Here is a 19,115-nt window from a genome sequence, read left to right on the forward strand (position 1 = left end):
CACCAGATCAATATATAGAACATTTCCAGCACCCCAGTAAATAATATATCTTTCCTCAAGAAACAGCTTTATGAAGGTATAATTGACATACAATATACACATATTTGAAGTGGACAATTTGGTAAGTTTCAATATTTGTATATGCCCACGCAACTAATACCACAATTAAGATAATGAACATATGCACCGCCCCCAAAGTTTCCCCTTCCCCCTTGTAATCCCTCCCTCCACCCCCACCCCATTTAGCTATTATTCTTAATTCTTCAAATAGGTCCTGTAAATCCTTATAAACACAAACACGATTCTGCTATTTTCGAATGTGATTTTTTTCTCGGGCATTTTTAAATTGGCAATTGTTTAGGAAAGCTATTTCTCTAGCCACGTTAATGAATGAACTGGTTTCAGTTCATTCCTTTGGATTTTCCAAGCAAGCGATCATAACACCTGAAGAATTTTATATCTATATCTATATCTACATCTATGTTTGTCTATCTACCTATCCACACACACACACACACACTTACTGTTTTGTTTGGCCTTCCCGGTTCAGTTAGGGCCACAGGAAATGTTGGCTCGTAGCACCAGGCCTGCTCCTAACAACTTCAGGGGCCAGGCCAAGAGTACAAAAAGAGATCTACACACCATCTGTCTAAATATTTAAAGATTATAAACCAAGCTAACAACTGTTAGATTAAAAAGTTCTATCCTGCTACCTTGACACACCTAGCTTATAGCAAACATCCATATAATAACCTAGAAGGCAAAGTTCAAATTTAGAATCCTGAGCACCACACCTCCCTGTTGTACTTGAGGTAACTTTTTCAGGACTTAACTCCAACGACCTTTTCTTCAAAAGATCTTGTTTAACTGACCCTTGCATAAAAAACATTTTCCCATGGTATCGCCTAATACATTTTCTCCTTATAATTAAAATTTTATAAGCACCCCATTCCTAGAGTAAAACAAACACCAACATTCATTATACCCACAGAGAAAATCCAAATTGCTTAGTAGAGTTTGTGCTTTATTTTAGAAAATGCCTTTCGAGGCTTTCTTACAGGCCCCTAGCTTTCCTTGGTCCACCGTTCCCACCTCTACTCCCACCCCAGTGGAAGACCCTAAGAACTGAGTTTGCTTAGCTATGGCCTGAATATCGTTATGACTCCTGAGGACATTACCATCAGGGGATACATTCTAAATCAGTCATCTGAATATTCACAAACACATATGAAAAAGGGGGGTCTGGCAGTCAGGTCATCCAGAGAAGAGGACCTGTGACCTGGACAGGGCTTCAAAGGCAGCCATCAGCTTATTCATCTGTAGCAGCCGGTAACTGGAAAAGCAAGGGAGGGAAATTAGGAAACGCAGCTGGAGTTCCAGCTCTGTCACTAACTGGCTGAACTCGAGTGAGTCATCTAAAGCTATTTGTTGAGCCTCGGCGTCCTTATCTAGAAAATTGGGATAAGGACGTTTGCATTGAGGGCTCCACCAGCTTGGTGGGTAAATCACAACTTGTCTGAGTTTCAATTTCTGCGCCTCTTACAGTTAAGGCTTGTGCCCTGTCCACCTCACAGGGCTTTTGGGGTCAAGAGGGAGAAAGCACAACCTTTCTGAAGTTCAGTTTCTGCATGTGTAACGAGCTAAGAACACATGGCCAGCCCGCCAAGAAAATTCCTGGAAGAACAGACGAAAACGGACAGAAAAACTTTGCAAAATGTAGAGACCTATACAAATGTGAATTGTCTCTTACTTAAAACACAACAGCAGACCTAAAAAGCGTTTGTGAGCCTCCTTCCTCCTGGCTTCAGTGTTGTAACCCCACAACCTAAACCAACAACGCTTTTTAACAAGGTTCTCGCTTCGGAGCAGCAACTGCGTCAGTCAGCTGCCCACCGCGCCAGCCACGCCCCGCGAGGCCGGGACTGGGAGAGAGGGGGCGTGGCCCCGCCCGGCCGGCCCATCGCGACGCCCCGCCCCGCCGCGCCCGCGCCTGCGCCCTGCTCACCGACCGGCCTCCAGCGCCCCGGCCGGAGGTAAGGGGCTTGCGGGAGGCCGCCTCGGGGGCGTCCGGCCGTGACGGGCACGGCGGCCCGGGCGCCGGCGTGGCGCGCGGGAGAGGCGTCCCGCGGGACGCAGGACGTCAGGTCGGAAGTGCGTCCGCCGTGGGGCTCCTCCTGGCTCCCAGATGGGGCGGTTTCGTTTTGGAAGAGGTGTTTGCAGCGGGTCCAGGGAGGCGACTGACGCGGCTGGCGTGTGGCCTCCCAGGGTCGGGGGGTGGAAAAGTTTCCTGCGGCCCACCTGCCCGTGACGCACTGGGGGCCTCGGTCGGCAGGGTCGCCGGCGTCTCGGTCCCGAGACGGGCCCGCGCATCCCTTCCCTGGCTGGGGCGTTCGGTGTGGGTGGCCCAGGTGCGCGGCGGGTGACCCTGCGGGGGATGAGGCGAGGCTCGGGGGTGGTGAGGGCAGGACACGGGGCGGGCGGTGGTTCGGAGAAGGTACCAGGTGCACCTTCCTCCTCTTGTGAATTCGGAACCGGAGGCTCAGAGGGACCATATGGTAGGACCAGGGGCCTTGACTTCTCTTTCCGAATTCAGCACCCCGCCCCCCAGTCCGAGCCCCGGGCCGACCTACCTGAGGAAATTCCGGGCCGCCGCTGTGGGCTCTCTGAGCCCATGGAAGGTGTTCATCACTTGGCGGGGAGGTTGCCGGCGATTTTGGACTTTTTCTGAGAAATGGGGCTTTTCACTTATAAATAATGTCAAGTAATGTAGTTAACCTCCCAGGACTTTTTCCTCATGGGAAACATGAGTATGATGGTACTAGGTGGTAATACTTGTTAGCACTAAGTGATAAAGTTTGTAAAGCACCTGCTCCCCCTCCCCCCCCCACCCCCGCAAGTGTTACTGCGGTGTTTTTGCAGTTCTTGGACTTCTAAATGTTTGTCCTGTCTTATGTGAAACATCAGTTCATACATACTAAAAGACTTTATTTTGAAATAATTTTGCAATTACGGAAAAGTTAGGAAAGTAATACAGAGTTCTCTGCAACTTTCTTTAATGTTAACACCTTATATTAATTATCAAAAGTAAGATATTAACATCAGTACGGTACTATTAACTGAACTGCCAACTTTATTCAGATTTCGTTATTTGTTAGACTAGTGTCCTTTTTCTGTGCCAGCATCCAATCTGAGATCCCACGTTGCATTTAGTTGTCCTGGCTCCTCAGTCTCCTCCAATCTGCGACAGCTCCTCGGGCTTTTCCTGTCTTTCATGACCTTTACACTTTGGAAGAGTCCTGGTCAGTGATTTTGTAGAGTGACCCTCAGCTGGGTCTTAAGGTTATGCATTTTTGTTGATACCACAGAAGTGTAGGTGCCCTTCTCAGTTCATCGTGTGAGGGGGTGCATGACACTTGGTATTACTCTTGACCTCTAGGTTAAGGTAGTATCTGCTGGCATTCTCTAAAGTTACTGTTTTTCCCTTTGTCATACAATCGATATCTTGAGGGAGAACATTTAAGCTATGCAAATGTCCTGTTTCTCCTCACACCTTCACTTGCTGATTTTAGCCTCCATTGATGGATCTTACCTTCAGTAATTATTACTGTGTTCTAATGGTGATTTTCTGTTGCCCTCATTTCTTCACTTATTAGTTGGAGAATTAAAAGGAAGAGCTGCCCCTTTTCCCATTTATTTATTTATTCAGTTATTTGTTTGTATCAGTATGGACTCATATTGATTTTTCTATTAGTTATTATCCTACACTTTTGTTATTTATTGTATTTCTGAAATTGTTCCAACTTTGACCATTGGGATTTTTTTCTGGTTGCTTCTTGTGCCCTCTTAACAGGCCCCATCGTTTTTTGAGAACTTCCTTACTTTATGGCACCGTAAGATGCTCCAGGCTTTATCTTGTGTTTTACCTGCCCCGGCCCTGGAATCAACCACTTTGCCGAAGATGCCTGGTTTCTTTTTTTTGGAGAGTGGTATTTAAACACCAAGATCTGGGTGCTAGGTGTGCTCGTTGCTACTGGGGTATCATTGCTTCTAATGCCTGGCAGAAGACAGCTAGGAAAGTATATATCTCTCTCTCCCCACATCCAGATATTCCATGGAGATATAGATGTATATACATATCTCTCCTTATATATACATACATACATACATTCATACATACACAAAGATTTATATTTATGTACATATATACACATATTTGTATATATAGTCTATATATATTTTTTTTAAAAAAACAAAAATTCTTTCTGATACCTCTGATTCTAATCTAATACCACAGGGTTCACTCTAGTCTTGCCCCTTATTTGTAACTTCTTTCTTTGACAATGAGAAGTCTGGCTTTCGTGTTCTACAAAATGTTTTCTTATTTGTTCAATCCTATGTACACATAAAGTAGTGTCAGGGTTTCTAACCCATGCTCCTTTGAGAAACAAGTTACTAACTAGATTATAGTTGTGTGTAGTTCTTTTTGTCTTTGGCTTTGTGGTATGTAGTTACAATACTGTTGTCCAAAGTTACCTAGATTCGTTATTTTCTTTCCCTACTTCTTTCAGTGTGTTTATGCTATTCATTTGTAATACAGTTAATTTTACTTTTTATAGTTTTTGGGTTCCCCTACATCCTGTTGTTGTTTTTGTTTTTTGATTTATGAAAATTCACTCTTTGTAGGGTACAGTTCTATGAGTTTTGACAAATGCGTGTAATTGTGTATCTACCACCACTGACAGTGGTGGTACAGAACAATTCTGTCACCCCAAATATTCCATTGGGCTTTAAAAAAATTCTTAAGAGGAATACAGTAACTCTACAGAAGTGTGAGGAATGGGGCATTTTTGTTTGTTTTGTCTTTTTCATAGGCATGTTTTACACAGTTGTGATGTTAATATAAATGTATTTTTATCCTGTGTTTTAATTATATCAGAAATATGTTCTAATTTTCTGACTGAAAAATCAAGAAATGCAGAAATACACTTTCACTCATTATTCAATCACTCCTTTAAACCATATTTTGTATATTGAATTAAGACCTTCCCTTAACAGCTTACATATGCTATTTGAGCTATTTTGTGCCAGAATCACTGCTGGACAACTTTCTGTCTCAATAACATCACAATTTATGCAGTTATTTAACTGTTACATTCTCTAGTTTTTTATGGGCATTTTATAAAAATGGAAATGGTAGAGAGAAGAAAATAATACTGGCCAGAAGGAGACTAAGAGTTAGAAAATTCTCTTGAAAGGTTCTTGGGTCAGAATATCTTCCCTGAGAGATGGGGCAGCAGGTTTTCTTTGGGCGCAGAAAGCTGACGGGCAGTTATGCATAACTCTGACCCGGAAATATTGCTTTTGGAGCTCAAAAAAGAAAGCTGTTAGCATAGGGGAACAGTGAAAAGAAGCCAAATACTCAATAATTTGGGTTTATTAAGTGTACTATAAACTGATTAGTGGAAGAGAAGGCAGAATCATTTGAGTTGTGTCTCAAAAGACACATAAAGCTTAGAGGCAGATGGGATATAAAAGAACATCTAGACAGAGGGAGCATCATCGCAAAGCCAAAAGTAGAGATGGGTGATGATAGACAGATTGGGTGCATCTACTTATGAACAAGGTGTTTTCTTGGTCAAATAATAGAGGACTCTTGGAAGTTTTTGTTCAGAGGAGGAGCATGTTGCAATTGGTGTTTTAGATATATTAATTGCTGGTAATCTGTGGGAAAAAATTGGAGAGAGGAAAGAGTCTAGTGCAGGGCAATTAAGACGCTGTTGTAATGTGCTATGCATATTGTGCTGTTTGACTAGAGTGATAAGATTAGGAAGAAGATGAAGAGGGCCATGTTAGGAAATATTTTAGTTCCATCAGCATCTATTGGGTACTAGGTATGTTCAAAAACATTTTGATAGAAATGGTGGTAGATATAAAGATATCTTCCTACAGTATGTAATCTGCATAGTAGAAGAAAATGCAAGAGGCAGTGTGATAAACATTAATGTTAGACAAATAATTGATAATTTAGAAGAGTCTATTATATGTTAAATATAATAAGAAAAAGACATCCTCTATAGTAAATCAGACGCATGCACAAGCAGGCAGTTCATGAGAAGAAATGCAAATGGCTAATAAATCAATCCCATTAGTAATTTAAGGAATGCAAAATAAAACAATAGTGAGACACCATTTTTGTTATCAGTGAAATGTCTAAGAAGAATTATAATACTAAATATTAGTTGGAGTATGGATAAATGAACGTTTTGATATGTTGCTAGTGGAAATGTAAATAGACCCAAAGCACACCCCCCACCCCTGGTACATAGTTATATATTCTAGTTGTGAGTGCCTCTGGGTATGCTGTGTGGGCCACTGCCTCACCATGACCTGATGAGCCATGCCATGTCTGCACCCAGGATCCGAACTGGTGAAACCCTGGGCTGCTGAAGCAGAGTGCACGAACTTAACCACTCAGCCACAGGGTCGGCCCCCCGAGGTCTTACATCTTAATTCTCACCCTTTTCATCACTTTCTTTATTCTTTCCTTATGAGACTCCTATTTGTTGTTGGGCTTATCATTTTATCCTTTATGTCCCTTATCTTCTTTTTATATTTTCCATCTCTTTATTTCTCTGTGTTCTGACTGATATTTTCCAGTCAGTCATTCTCTCTTCAGCTACATCATTTACTGTTTAACCCATCTTTTGAGGTTTTTATTTCTAGAATTTTTACTTGGTTTGTTTTCAGATTGGCCTGTTACTGTTTCATAATATTATCTAATTCTATTCTTTATATTTTTGTATACTTTAGTATGTACTTATTTTAATTTGCCTCTTAGATTACTTTATCTCTAGTCCCTTAGCTATGAATTTACCTGTATTCTTGGGTTTGTGGGCTCTTTTGGCAATGAACGTCTCCATTTATCTCCAGTTCTCACTCACTACTGTAGCTATTGGACTCTATTTTTGGTGTCTGGAGATTTTCCTTTTTTGCTTTTGAGCTTAAATCAAACATAAAAACCAAGTTACCAGTAGATATGATAGTCTTTATAACCAGCACTTCAAGATTTTCAACTGTGAAAGAAAGGAGAGAAACAGAATATTATTTAGAATAATAGTTCTTGATGCTTCTGGAGTGATAGATCTCTTTGATGGTCTCATGAAAGCAATGGACTCTGTCCTTTGAAATAACTCAAAAATACATTCACAATTTTTCATAAAGATTCAGGGACTCCATGGAATCTATTTGTGAATTCCTATCTCACTGGATCCTAGTCTAAGATGCCATAACCTAATAGGATTAACATAGTCAACTTAATTTTTTTTTTTTTTAAATGTGGGAGAGGTGACTAATGAGATGGCCTGAAAGCATGGCGTAAAGCAGTGGTTTTCAAATTTGGTTAAACAGTGAAGCCCTTGTTTATATAAAATCCAATAAGCTCAAATTTATGAAATAGATGTAAGTAAATTTTCTCTAATTGAAGTAGGCATGGGGTCCTGGAGCCTACTCAGCTCACTTGTCAACCCCTGCCCTCTCCTACCCTAGCCCCAAAGGCATACCTTTGAGCTTTCTGGAACACTGGTAGAAAATTACTGGTGAATTAGAAAGAGCATTTGATTGTGCTCTCAGGAATCCTGAGTTCTTACTCCAGCCCTGTCACTGCTTATTTGTATTGGTTGTAGACAGTGCTAAGCACTTTGTAAGAGAGAGAAGAGGCAGTTTAAAGGACATCAATGAGAAGAGTTACATATTATTTATAATATATTTGAAGTATAATTACATAGTTAAATTATGATGACGTTAGAAATGGAGTTTGATACAAGTGGAAATGTTAAGAAAATTTTTTCTTCCAATTTTGCCATTTGACACCTTTTTTTAAAAGTTTATTTAATGTCCAAGCTACATTGGGAAATGAAAACTTGGACAGTATACTCCTAGTCTTTTAAAAAAAGTTATTTAAATACATACATACATCCATATATAGAAAAAAACCTGGAAAGACATACATCAAAATGGAAAGAGTAGGGATGGGAGGAAAAAATGGAAAGAGTAGTTAACAAAGGGAGAGGAGATGATTGTTGATTTCATTTTATTCTCTTTTTCATATTTTCTAAATATTCTAAAGTGAATATACATTACTTTTATAGAGAGAAAAAGGTTTTAAAATAAAGTTTCTTAAAGAAAAAACGAGTCACTCAAATTCAGCATTAAGTTGAATATGTATTTAGAATAAATTATAAAATTACCTAGTTGTTGGCTTTTAAAAACAATGGAAACTGGGGCTGGCCCCGTGGCCGAGTGGTTAAGTTCGCGCGCTCCGCTGCAGGCGGCCCAGTGTTTCGTTGGTTCGAATCCTGGGCGCGGACATGGCACTACTGGTCAGACCACGCTGAGGCAGCGTCCCACATGCCACAACTAGAAGAACCCACAACGAAGAATACACAACTATGTACCGGGGGGCTTTGGGGAGAAAAAGGAAAAAAATAAAATCTTTAAAAAAAAAAAAATAAATAAAAACAATGGAAACTGATTAAAAACATTCTTAAATAAATATTTCACTTTTAGGTTTTTCTGTATGAGTGGAGAAGACAGTTGTTACAAGTAGAAGTGACACAACATTTTTTTAGGATGTCTGAAGATGAAGAAAAAGTGAAATTACGCCGTCTTGAGCCAGCTATCCAGAAATTCATTAAGATAGTAATCCCAACAGACCTGGAGAGGTTAAGAAAGCACCAGATAAATATTGAGAAGGTGAGTTTTTTTCATTTTCTACCACAAGAAACAGTTACATATTCTGATATATGTTTGTTATGCTTTTCAGCTAAATTTAGAATATTAGAGACAAGGGTTTGCTAAAACATATAGCTCTATTGATTTAGCCACATTATTCATTTTTTCATCTGGTTTTTCTGTTCTGCAAATATGCATCTCATATTACCCTTTTTTAGGAAGGATCATAGGAATAGAATCTACACCTTTTTAGTTGTACATAGTAACGTATGAGGCAGTTAGTAATTAAAATACAGAGTTTGATGGTGCACCATAATGTGAAGGCAGTGAACTTTGGCTGAGGAACCTGCCTTAATTTCATCACCCTATGGCAAGTTTTTTGAACTTTGAGTGTGTGTCTATCAGTAACGCCTGTCCTCTTCAGGTGTAAATAGGTTAAAGAGGTAAATCATTGTCCTGTGAGAGATATGAGGGAATTTCCCAATTTTATTGCTTCTCTTTGAGGAAAGCCCCAAGTGAGAGATATTGCCTAAAGGTCAGCTTAGGAAATAAGTGGAGGGAAGAACTAGTCTCAGGGACTGTAGTGGAGGTTGCATAGAACCTGGACTGACCAGGGTCTGGTGGAGTGCTTGTGGCATTTATGAGAACATCGGGTTTACTGAGCACTGAGTTTTGATTTGGTAGGTTTTATTGTCTTCTTTGCTGTGGGACAGATCAGCCGTATTTGCTCCTTCAAAAGGACCTCCCTCAGTATAATTTTAATCTGTGTGGCCCTCCATTGTTTTTCCGGGGGGCGGGGAGTGTAGCTGGAAGTGGTCATTAAGCCTTTCAATATAAACAATATTTATCACCCTCAACTGAGTACTTTATGCAAGTAAGAACAGTGTCAGCTTTTTCTCCCATGGACACCATCTGTCTTCCTAGCATTTAAGTCTTTTTAGAAGGTATGGAAAGTAGGTATTAAGAATCTTAAGGTGAAAATTTCAATGCAAATATAAAGGTATCTAGAATTCAAGATGAATATTTCATCATCTTTTAATTTCTTTCTCCTTATTCATAAGCAATAAGTACTGTAACTTTCGAGGATGGAGGAGTTGTCTGGTAAGCTGGTTATTCTTGTCTTGAGCAAAAACAAATTAAAGGGTTCCATGCTTTGATTAAGGAGGAGGACTCGTTCCTTTTAGCACTATAACAATATAGAAATAGAGTTGTACTTTTGATTGATATTCAGGGGGGATGTTTAATAAGGTCTGAGCTCATATTGAAGTGCTCAGTTACAAAGATGGCAAGAATTTGGCAGATGAATCGATTCTGAAAGGAGAAATTGATTCTGAAAATGGTCTATTAAGACTATGTCTTTCCTTTTCTATTTTACCTTTGAAGTTTGGCATGTATTAGATTTCCCCTTTCTTGTATTTATTCTGTATGAAAGTGCCAACCATCATCACCCTCAGGTCCTAGCTGCATGTACCACCTAGTCAGTCATCAATGGAAAAGCCAGAACCCTGGGAGAAAGGTGGATGAGAATAGGAAGGGATCGATTACTGATCTGATCAGTTGTGCCAGACTTCATAAGAAAATTATTCCAGAGTTGTATTGAATTTTATCTGCCAGAACATTTTTCCTTTAGTATTTTGTGGAATTTTTACTTACTGTGAAATTTTTAGACAATATCAGAATAATTATAATTTACAATATAAGTGATGTTGTCTGAACCTAAGCAGTTAAACTCATACTGATCTTTGTTTTATTCTGTATTCTTGATCGTTCTGCTGTCTCTAGGATTTCTAGTTTAATTATGAAAGTGACTTTATTTCTATATAAGATTGAATAACGTATTTTAATAGTTTATGGCAATGTAAAAACATTTAAAAGCTGCAGTGTTCACTGTGGACAAAAAGAGTTAAGAACTAAGTTTGGACTCCAGGTGTCTGACAGTGCCTTCCTTTCAAAAAGGCATATTCTTCCTGGGGGAAGGGTGTGGAAAGATAAGATATTTATTATGTTAGCCATCAGTCATCCAATATGAATTTAAAAGAAGAAAGTCAGACTGAAGGGAAATTGAAGGTAAGCCCTAGTGGAGTGATTCTGCAACATCCGAAAACAATGAGAGTAGTGTGCTGCGGACACCTGGGCCTGTATTCCATAGGTCCTTCAGCATTACATTCTATCACACGTGAGAGACATCATTAGAATGTGATCCTGACATTTGAAGTGTTAGCATTCAGCTTTCTTGGCTAATGTAAGATGGACTTAAGCATAGTTAATAGGAACAACAACTTAAGCATAGTTAATAGGAACAACAACTTAAGCATAGTTAATAGGAACAACAAGCTTAGGACATAATTTTTTTTTTTTAAAGATTTTTTTTTTTTTTAAGATTTTATTTTTTCCTTTTTCTCCCCAAAGCCCCCCAGTACATAGTTGTATATTTCTCGTTGTGGGTTCTTCTAGTTGTGGTATGTGGGATGCCGCCCCAGCATGGTTCGACGAGCAGTGCCATGTCCGCGCCCAGGATCCGAATCAATGAAACACTGGGACGCCTGCAGCGGAGCGCGCGAACTCAACCACTCGGCCACAGGGCCAGCCCCAGGACATAATTTTTTTGTTTCATATTATAGGAGTTTGGGGCAAAACTTATTGTGTAGCATGTACTGTATTAGTATATGGTTAAAGTGCAAGCGGCAGAAAACCCAAAAATAGTGTATTAAATAAGATAGAGGTTTTTTGGTTTTGCTTTTATTTATAGCAGCAGTCTGGGGCTGCAGTGGCAGCTCAACAGTCGTGAAAGACCCAGGCATTTTTTTAATCTTGTTCTCTGATCCTCAGCTTGTTTCTATTTTGCATGTAAAATGGCAGCTCCAGCTCCAGCTATCACATCCACATTCCAACTAAGATGTAATAGCCAGAATCATATTTTTTCTAACTGTATTCTTTTTTCTATCAATTCTCTCTATTTTCTTTTAAAGAGAATCCTCCTCTTCTTGTGTCATGGATGCAGTCTCATATCTCTCTATGGTGGTATTATTTTTTTAAAAGTTTTCTTCTGCCTCCTTGTCTGTTTTCCCTGAATTCCTTTTTTCTTCCTTTCTTTTCCTTTTGTTTATTTCTCTCTCTTCTCCTCCTCTTTCTTTCTCCCTTTCTTTTTTTTGTGTTAGTCTACTGACACAGTATTATAGGCTTTCCTTGGCTGGCTGTTGATATTTAAGAGTGCTAACTGGAAGGAGTGTGTGTGTGTGTGTGTATGTATATGTGTAGTAGGACAGTAGTAGGGGCCTTGTTACCTGGAGGGGTAAACAGTTGGGGATCTACTTTAATGGGGAACCACCACATACTCTTCTGGAATGTTCTGTGGTGATGGGGCAGTTGCTTGGGCCTATGGAGAGGGCATCTGATAGAATACCTGTTCCTTACATAAATTTTCAACTAATCCTTCTGCTTTTAGCCCCAACATACACATCCGCCTCGTTACCTGGTAGCTGGTGCCTTGGGTTACTCAGTCTTTCTGGATTAGTGCTCTGCCGTGGGCTTGCTTCTCATTGACTCTCTCCCCCACCATCCACTCCTCTGCAGCCTTAGGTTTCAGCTTTCTCTGGCCTGCTAAGTCAGTTGCAACATGTCTATACTCTTTCTGCATTCCAAAATTTTGTCGACTAATACCTTCTGTTGTATTCTCATTATTCTTGTAAATTTACTCCTTCTAAAGTTCTTTACTGTCATTTTAGTTGGGTTTCGGAAAAAAGCAGAGATGGATGTTTGTATTCGATTTGCCGGATTTAATGAGAAGGGAAATTATTCATTACAGAAAATAAATAAGTGTTAGCTTTTCATAAGTGTTGATGTTCGCTGCTTCTTGTATTGTTAGCACTGAAAATTATGTAAAAAATTAGGTTTCTAATCCTCAAGAGGTTTACAGTCCAGTTAAGGAAATAAAGTAGGAAATATTCAGAGAATGATGAGGCAACATGTGATTAGGTGTGAAAATGAGTGGCATGGACTATTTGGGCAGTATGAAGCCTGAACTATATGGTACAAAATCACACATCATCAGCCTTTTTTATTTGTTTTTTAACTTGTGATTACACCAAAAACCTTTTCCATTTTTCTTTTTCTTCTGAAAATGTTTCTTCAGAATTTTAATCGCATTTCCCCACCTCTTTCTCTTTTTCTGACAGAGCCCTGGTTCAGTTTGCCTTCCTCTGTGTTTCAGGATAGAAAAGCCTCAGCACGAGTGGTGGCGGCTGAGTCTAATGGTGGTGATTCCGTTCTTGTCAGTGCTTGGCTGGCAGTGAACAATGGACGTGTCCCCTCATTCTGGCTGTGACATTTGAGGGAAAGCCTGTTTGGGATATGGAAACTTCTGGGAAAGATTTTCCTGCTGTTATAAAGATATATGTGGGAGGAAACAGTCCTCCTGCTTCTGCTGGTCTTGTGTCTCCCCCTTGTATCTGGAACTGTAGCCAGTAGGGGACAAATCTGAGGACAAAAACTCTGTTGAAAGTAGTAAAGCAGAAAGATAGAACTTGGGCGCTTGACCACCTTATAAGCTTCTGAACTAAACTACCCTGGAATTGTCATCCTACTTCTAGGCTGCTGCTTCCGTAGGATAATAAATGTCCTTATTATTAAAGACATTTTTAAATTTTGAGTTTTCTGTTATTTGCAACCAAAAGCATCCTGATTGCTGCAAGTTATAGCACTGTTTAACCTGTCTCTATAGTGCCCCTGTGAAATAGACAATACAAAAATGATATTTTGTAAAAACAGTATGTTTGGAAATGCTTGTCAGTGATCCTCACTTAACTAAATTTTAAAGGAGTTACTTGTAATATTTTTTCACACATGTTAAATCACTTTGCTTTTTCTCCTCTCCGAATATTTGTGATAATAGCCATTAATAATGTAACCTGATTTAGGTATAACATTGTGTAGTAAGCAGTAGGAAATCTAAACTATTTTATTCGTTATTTTTCTTGGAAGTTTATTATTTTGAGAGAAGTTCATCTACTTCAACTTCCACCCCAAACACTCATCTCTTCTGTGGCTTACTTGACAGTGAGCCAAATAATAATAATAGCAAAGGTCGTAGCTGCTGTTTTTATTTGTTGAGTGCTATGTTAGAGGTTTCATATGCATCGTATCATTTAATCCTCACAGCATCTTTATAAGTTAGCCTTATTATTGCCTTCCTTTTTTAGTTAGGGAAACAGACTGAGTGGTTGAATTACTTTCTTGAAATCGCTACATTGATAAGTGTGTTAAACTTATAATGTTGTGGTTGAAACATGGTGTGCTCCAAATAAAAGTGTGTTGAATGAATGAATATGTGTATGTAGATATAGAGCCTAAGATTGCGTCCGTTGTTTTAGAAGCCACTTTATATTGCTGGCTTTTTAATTGGTTTTGTAATCAACTAAATAAAATCCATAGGAGTTTTTTTTTTCTTTTTTTTGAGGAAGATTAGCCCTGAGCTAACATTCACCATCAGTGCTCCTCTTTTTGCTGAGGAAGACTGGCCCTGAGCTAATATCTGTGTCCGTCTTCCTCTACTTTATATGTGGGATGACCGCTGCAGCTTGGCTTGAGGAGCAGTGCGTAGGTCTGCATCCGGGATCTGAACCTCGAACCCTGGGCCACTGAAGGGGAGTGTGCGAACTTAACCGCTGTGCCACTGGGCCAGCCCCCAACAGAACTTTCTTTATATGAACTTCAGCTTTAAGCCAGATCATACCTATTTCTTGTACAGTTGCTCTTTTTAATTTAAATGCTAGGTTTTACATTTATCATTGTTACCTTTGTTCTTACCAAGTGGAATTGTGATCTTTCATTTATGTAATTATTCCTTTTAGTTTATGTTGTCTGCAAATTTGGTAATTATGCATCTTTTGTTTTCAAGGCATTGATGAAAAATGTTGAACTGGAAAGGGACAGAAACTCTGATATACTGTCATCATTTCTCTAAGTTCTCACAAACCATCTCTCTGATAACCCGGTATAGAATTTTCCCGAAAATTTACATTAAGATTTACAGTCTGCCATCTTTTAAAGGTCTCTTTTTTTGTGAAAATTGAGTCATTTTTTGTGGTCTCTACAAGCCTTTCCAGTGCTTCACAGTTCCTCACAGATACAAGACCACATTTGCAAGGTCTTTTGGTTCACTCAGGTGTAATTTCTCTGGGACTTTTGACTTGGATTCGTTTGAAGTATCTACGTTTGTTCTTACTCTTTCTTGGTTTTCATTTTCCTCTTAATCATGTTTATTGTGCACTGTTCTATTTTGAAGATATTTTCCTGAATGAAGAAGGAAGATGGAAAAAATATAGACTTGAATACTTTTGCTTCTTCTCCTACATCTGTTAGCTATATCCACTCCATTTGTCCATCTTTCAAACTTTGTTTTTTGTTCAAATCCCATCTTAGTTACTTCCTATGAAATAACGTGAAGCAATGTGCCCTGATCAATTCCATCCCAAGTCAGCTATAAACACAGCATCTTCATACAGCACTGTGTAGTAGACCTGAAGCTTCACAGATTTACTGTTCGCCATTTTCACTGTTCATGGGAAAGCTGCAAATGCCCATGATCTTTAGAAAGTTGTAAAAATAACATTAAAATCTTTCCCATAGGGTTATTGTGAGGATTAAGGTATTATATGAGAAATCCCTGAGTGTAATGTTGACACTTGGAAATGGGCTACTTAACAAGTAAGTTAGCCTACCCAGGTACTCAGTAATGGCACCACCAATTAATAGTTTCTAATGAGTTAGGAAATTCACAGTATTCCTGGGATATATCTTTTGTGTATGTTTGGGGTTTTGTACTTTTCTTTCACTGAGGTAACATTGGGTTATAACATTATATAAATTCAGGCGCACGTCATTGTATTTAGACTAACGTATAGACTGCGTCATGTTTACCACCAAAGGTCTAATTTTCATCCATTACCATACAAATGTCCCTTTTTAAGCATTTCGCCCTCCCCCCATTCCTCTTCTCCCCTGGTAACTACCAATATGTTGTCTGTATATACGTGTTTGTTTGTTGTTGTTTTATCTTCCACATGAGGGTGAAATCATATGGTATTTGTTTTTCTCCATGTGATGTATTTCAGCATAATACCCTCAGGGTCTATCCATGTTGTCACAAATGGCAAGATTACATCTTTTTTATAACTGAGTAGTATTCCATTGTGTGTGTGTGTGTGTGTGTGTGTATCTTCTTTATCTATTCATCTGTCCATGGCACTTAGGTTGTTTCCAAGTCTTGAGTATTGTAAATAATGCTTCAGTGAACATAGGGGTGCATTTATTTTTTCAAACTGTGTTTTCATGTTCTCTGGATAAGTATCCAGAAGTGGAATAGATGGATCATATGGTAGTTCTATTTTTAGTTTTTTGAGGAATCTCCGTACTGTTTTCCATAGTGGCTGCACTGGTTTACATTCCTACCAGCAGTGTATCAGGGTTCCCTTCTCTCCACATCCTCTCCAACATTTGTTATTTTTTGTCTTTTTAATAATAGCCTTTCTGATGAACATGAGGTGATATCTCATGGTGGTTTTGATTTGCATTTCCCTAATATTGGTGATTTTTGAACATCTTTTTATCTGTCTGTTGGCCATCTGTATATCTTGTTTGAAAACATGTCTGTTCAGATCTTCTGCCTAGTTTTTAATTGGGTTGTTTGTTTTTTGTTGTTGAGTTGTATGAGTTCTTTATATATTTTGAATATTATCCCCTTATTTGCAAATATCTTCTCTCAATTGTTAGGTTGTCTTTTCGTTTTGTTGATGTTTTCCTTTGCTGTGCAGAAGCATTTTAGTTTGATGTAGTCCCATTTATTTTTTCTTTTGTTTCCTTTGGCCTGAATAGAGATTTCCAAAAAGATATTGCTAAGACCGTTATGATGTCAAAGAGTATACTGACTATGTTTTCTTCTAGGAGTTTTATGATTTCAGGTCTTACATTCAAGTCTTTAATCTATTTTGAGTTAATCTTTGTGTATGTTGTAAGATAGTGGTCTACTTTGATTCTTTTGCATGTGGCTCTCCAGTTGTCCCAACACCATTTTGGTGAAGAGATTTCTTTTTTCCATTGTATGCTCTTGGCTCCTTTGTCAAAAATTAACTGTCCAAAAATATGTGGCTTTATTTCAGGGCTCTGAGTTCTGTTCCATCCACTTGTGTGTCTGTTTTTTCTGCCAGTACCATGCTGTTTTGTTTACTATAGCTTTGTAGTATACTTTGTGATCAGGGAGTATGATGTTTCCAGCTTTGTTCTTTTTTCTCAGGAGTGCTTTGACTATTCAGGGTCTTTTGTTGTCCCATATAAATTTTAGGATTCTTTGTTCTATTTCCATGAAGATTGTCCTTGGGATTCTGATTGGGATTGTACTGAATCTGAAGATTGCTTTAGGCGGTATGGACATTTTAACTATGTTAATTCTTCCAATTCATGAGCATGGAATATCTTTCCATTTCTTTGTAGCTTCTTTGATTTCTTTCAACAATGTCTTATAGTTTTCAGTGTACAGGTCTTTTACCTCCTTGGTTAAATTTATTTCTAGGTATTTTATTCTTTTTGTTGTGATTATAAATGAGATTTATCCTTGATTTCTCTTTCTGCTATTTCATTGTTAGTGTATAGAAACACAACTGATTTTTGTATGTTGATTTTGTACCCTGAAACTGTACTGTATTCATTTCTTGTTTCTAATAGTTTTTTCATGGATTCTGTAGAGTTTCTGTATATAAAATCATGCCATCTGCAAATAGTGACAGTTTTACTTCTTCCTTTCCAATTCGATACGTTTTCTTTCTTTTTTGTGCCAAATTGCTCTGGGTAGGACTTCCAATATTGTGTCAAGTAAGAGTGGTGAGAATGGGCATCCTTGTCTTGTTCCTGATCTTAAAGGGGTAGCTTTCAGTTTTCCACCATTGAGTATGATGTTAGCTGTGGGTTTGTTGTATATGCCCCTTGTTATGTTGAGGTACTTTCCTTCTATACTCATTTTATTCCGAATTTTTAGCATAAATGGATGCTGAATCTTGTCAAATGCTTTTTCTGCATCTATTGAGATGATCATATGAATTTTATTCTTCATTTTGTTTATGTGGTTTATACATTGGTTGATTTCAGGATGTCAAACCATGCTTGCATCCCTGGAATAAATCCCACTTGATTGTGGTGTGTGATCCTTTTAATGTATTGTATTCAATTTGCTAATATTTTGTCGAGAAGTTTTGCATCTGTGTTCATTAGTGATATTGGCCTGTAGTTTTCTTTTTTTGTGTTGTCCTTGTCTTGTTTTGGTATCAGGGTAATATTGACCTCATAGAAGGAGTTGGGAAGTGTCCCCTTTTCTTCACTTTTTGGAGGAGTTTGAGAAGGATAGGTATTAAACCTTTTTTGAATGTTTGATAAAATTTACCAGGGAAGCCATCTAGTCCTGGACTTTTGTTTTTTGGAGGTTTTTGATTACTGTTTCAACCTCCTTACCTAGTGATAGGTCTGCTCAAATTGTCTATTTCTTCTTCATTCAGTTGTGGAAGGTTATGTCATTCTAAGAATTTATCCATTTCTTCTAGGTTATCCAGTTTGTTGGCATAAAGCTTTTCATAGTATTCTTTTATAATCATTTGTATTTCTGTGGTATTCGTCATAATTTCTTCTCTTTCATTTCTGATTTTATTTATTTGAGCCTTCCTCTTTTTTTCTAAGTGACTATAGTTAAAAGTTTGTCCATTTTGTTTATCTTTTCAAAAAGCCATCTCTTATTTTTATTGATCTTTTCAGCCTCTATTTCATTTATTTCCACTCTGATTTTTATGATTTCCTTCCCTCTACTGATTTTGGGTTTCATTTGTTCTTCTTTTTCTAGTTCCTTTAGGTGTAATGTTAGATTGTTTGAGATTTTTCTTGTTTCTTGAGGTAAGCCTGTATTGCTGTAAACTTACTTCTTAGTACTGCTTTTATTGTATCCCTTAGATTTTGGTATGTTGTATTTTCGTTATCATTTGTCTCCAGGTATTTTTGATTTCTCCTTTGATTTCTTTGTTGACTCAATAGTTATTCAGTAGCATTTTGTTTAATCTCCACATATTTGTGATTTCCAGTTTTCTTGTAGTTGATTTCTAATTTCAAACCATTGTGGTCAGAAGAGATGCTTGAAATGAGTTCATTCTTCTTAAATTTATTGAGACTTGTTTTGTACCCTAACATGTGATCTCTTCTGGAGAATGTTCCATATACATACAAAAAGAATGTGTATTCTGCTGGTTTTGGGTGGCATGTTCTATATATATCTACTAAATCCATCTGGTCTAATGTATCATTTAAGGCCAATGTTTCTTTATTGATTTTCTGTCTGGTATGTCTATCCATTG

At 38.3% G+C, this 19,115-nt stretch overlaps 1 protein-coding gene across 5 annotated transcripts in view; it reads left to right on the top strand.

Moving 5' to 3' along the window:
- Nucleotides 1-1,948: 1,948 nt before the first annotated feature.
- Nucleotides 1,949-19,115, top strand: part of STX17 (syntaxin 17) — a 64,193-nt gene continuing 47,026 nt past the window's right edge. The window contains exons 1-2 of one of the 5 annotated variants that reach the window (XM_070595278.1): nucleotides 1,949-2,033; nucleotides 8,566-8,751. In XM_070595278.1, coding sequence (XP_070451379.1) covers nucleotides 8,629-8,751 — 123 coding nt within the window. In that variant the 5' untranslated portion in view covers nucleotides 1,949-2,033; nucleotides 8,566-8,628. Of the gene's footprint in view, nucleotides 2,409-8,565; nucleotides 8,752-19,115 lie in introns of all 5 variants that reach the window. The other 4 variants (XM_070595279.1, XM_070595282.1, XM_070595283.1 and 1 more) reach the window with 4 other exon arrangements.

Source organism: Equus przewalskii, chromosome 26, assembly GCF_037783145.1.
Source record: "Equus przewalskii isolate Varuska chromosome 26, EquPr2, whole genome shotgun sequence".
In the NCBI taxonomy this organism is placed as follows: domain Eukaryota; kingdom Metazoa; phylum Chordata; class Mammalia; order Perissodactyla; family Equidae; genus Equus; species Equus przewalskii.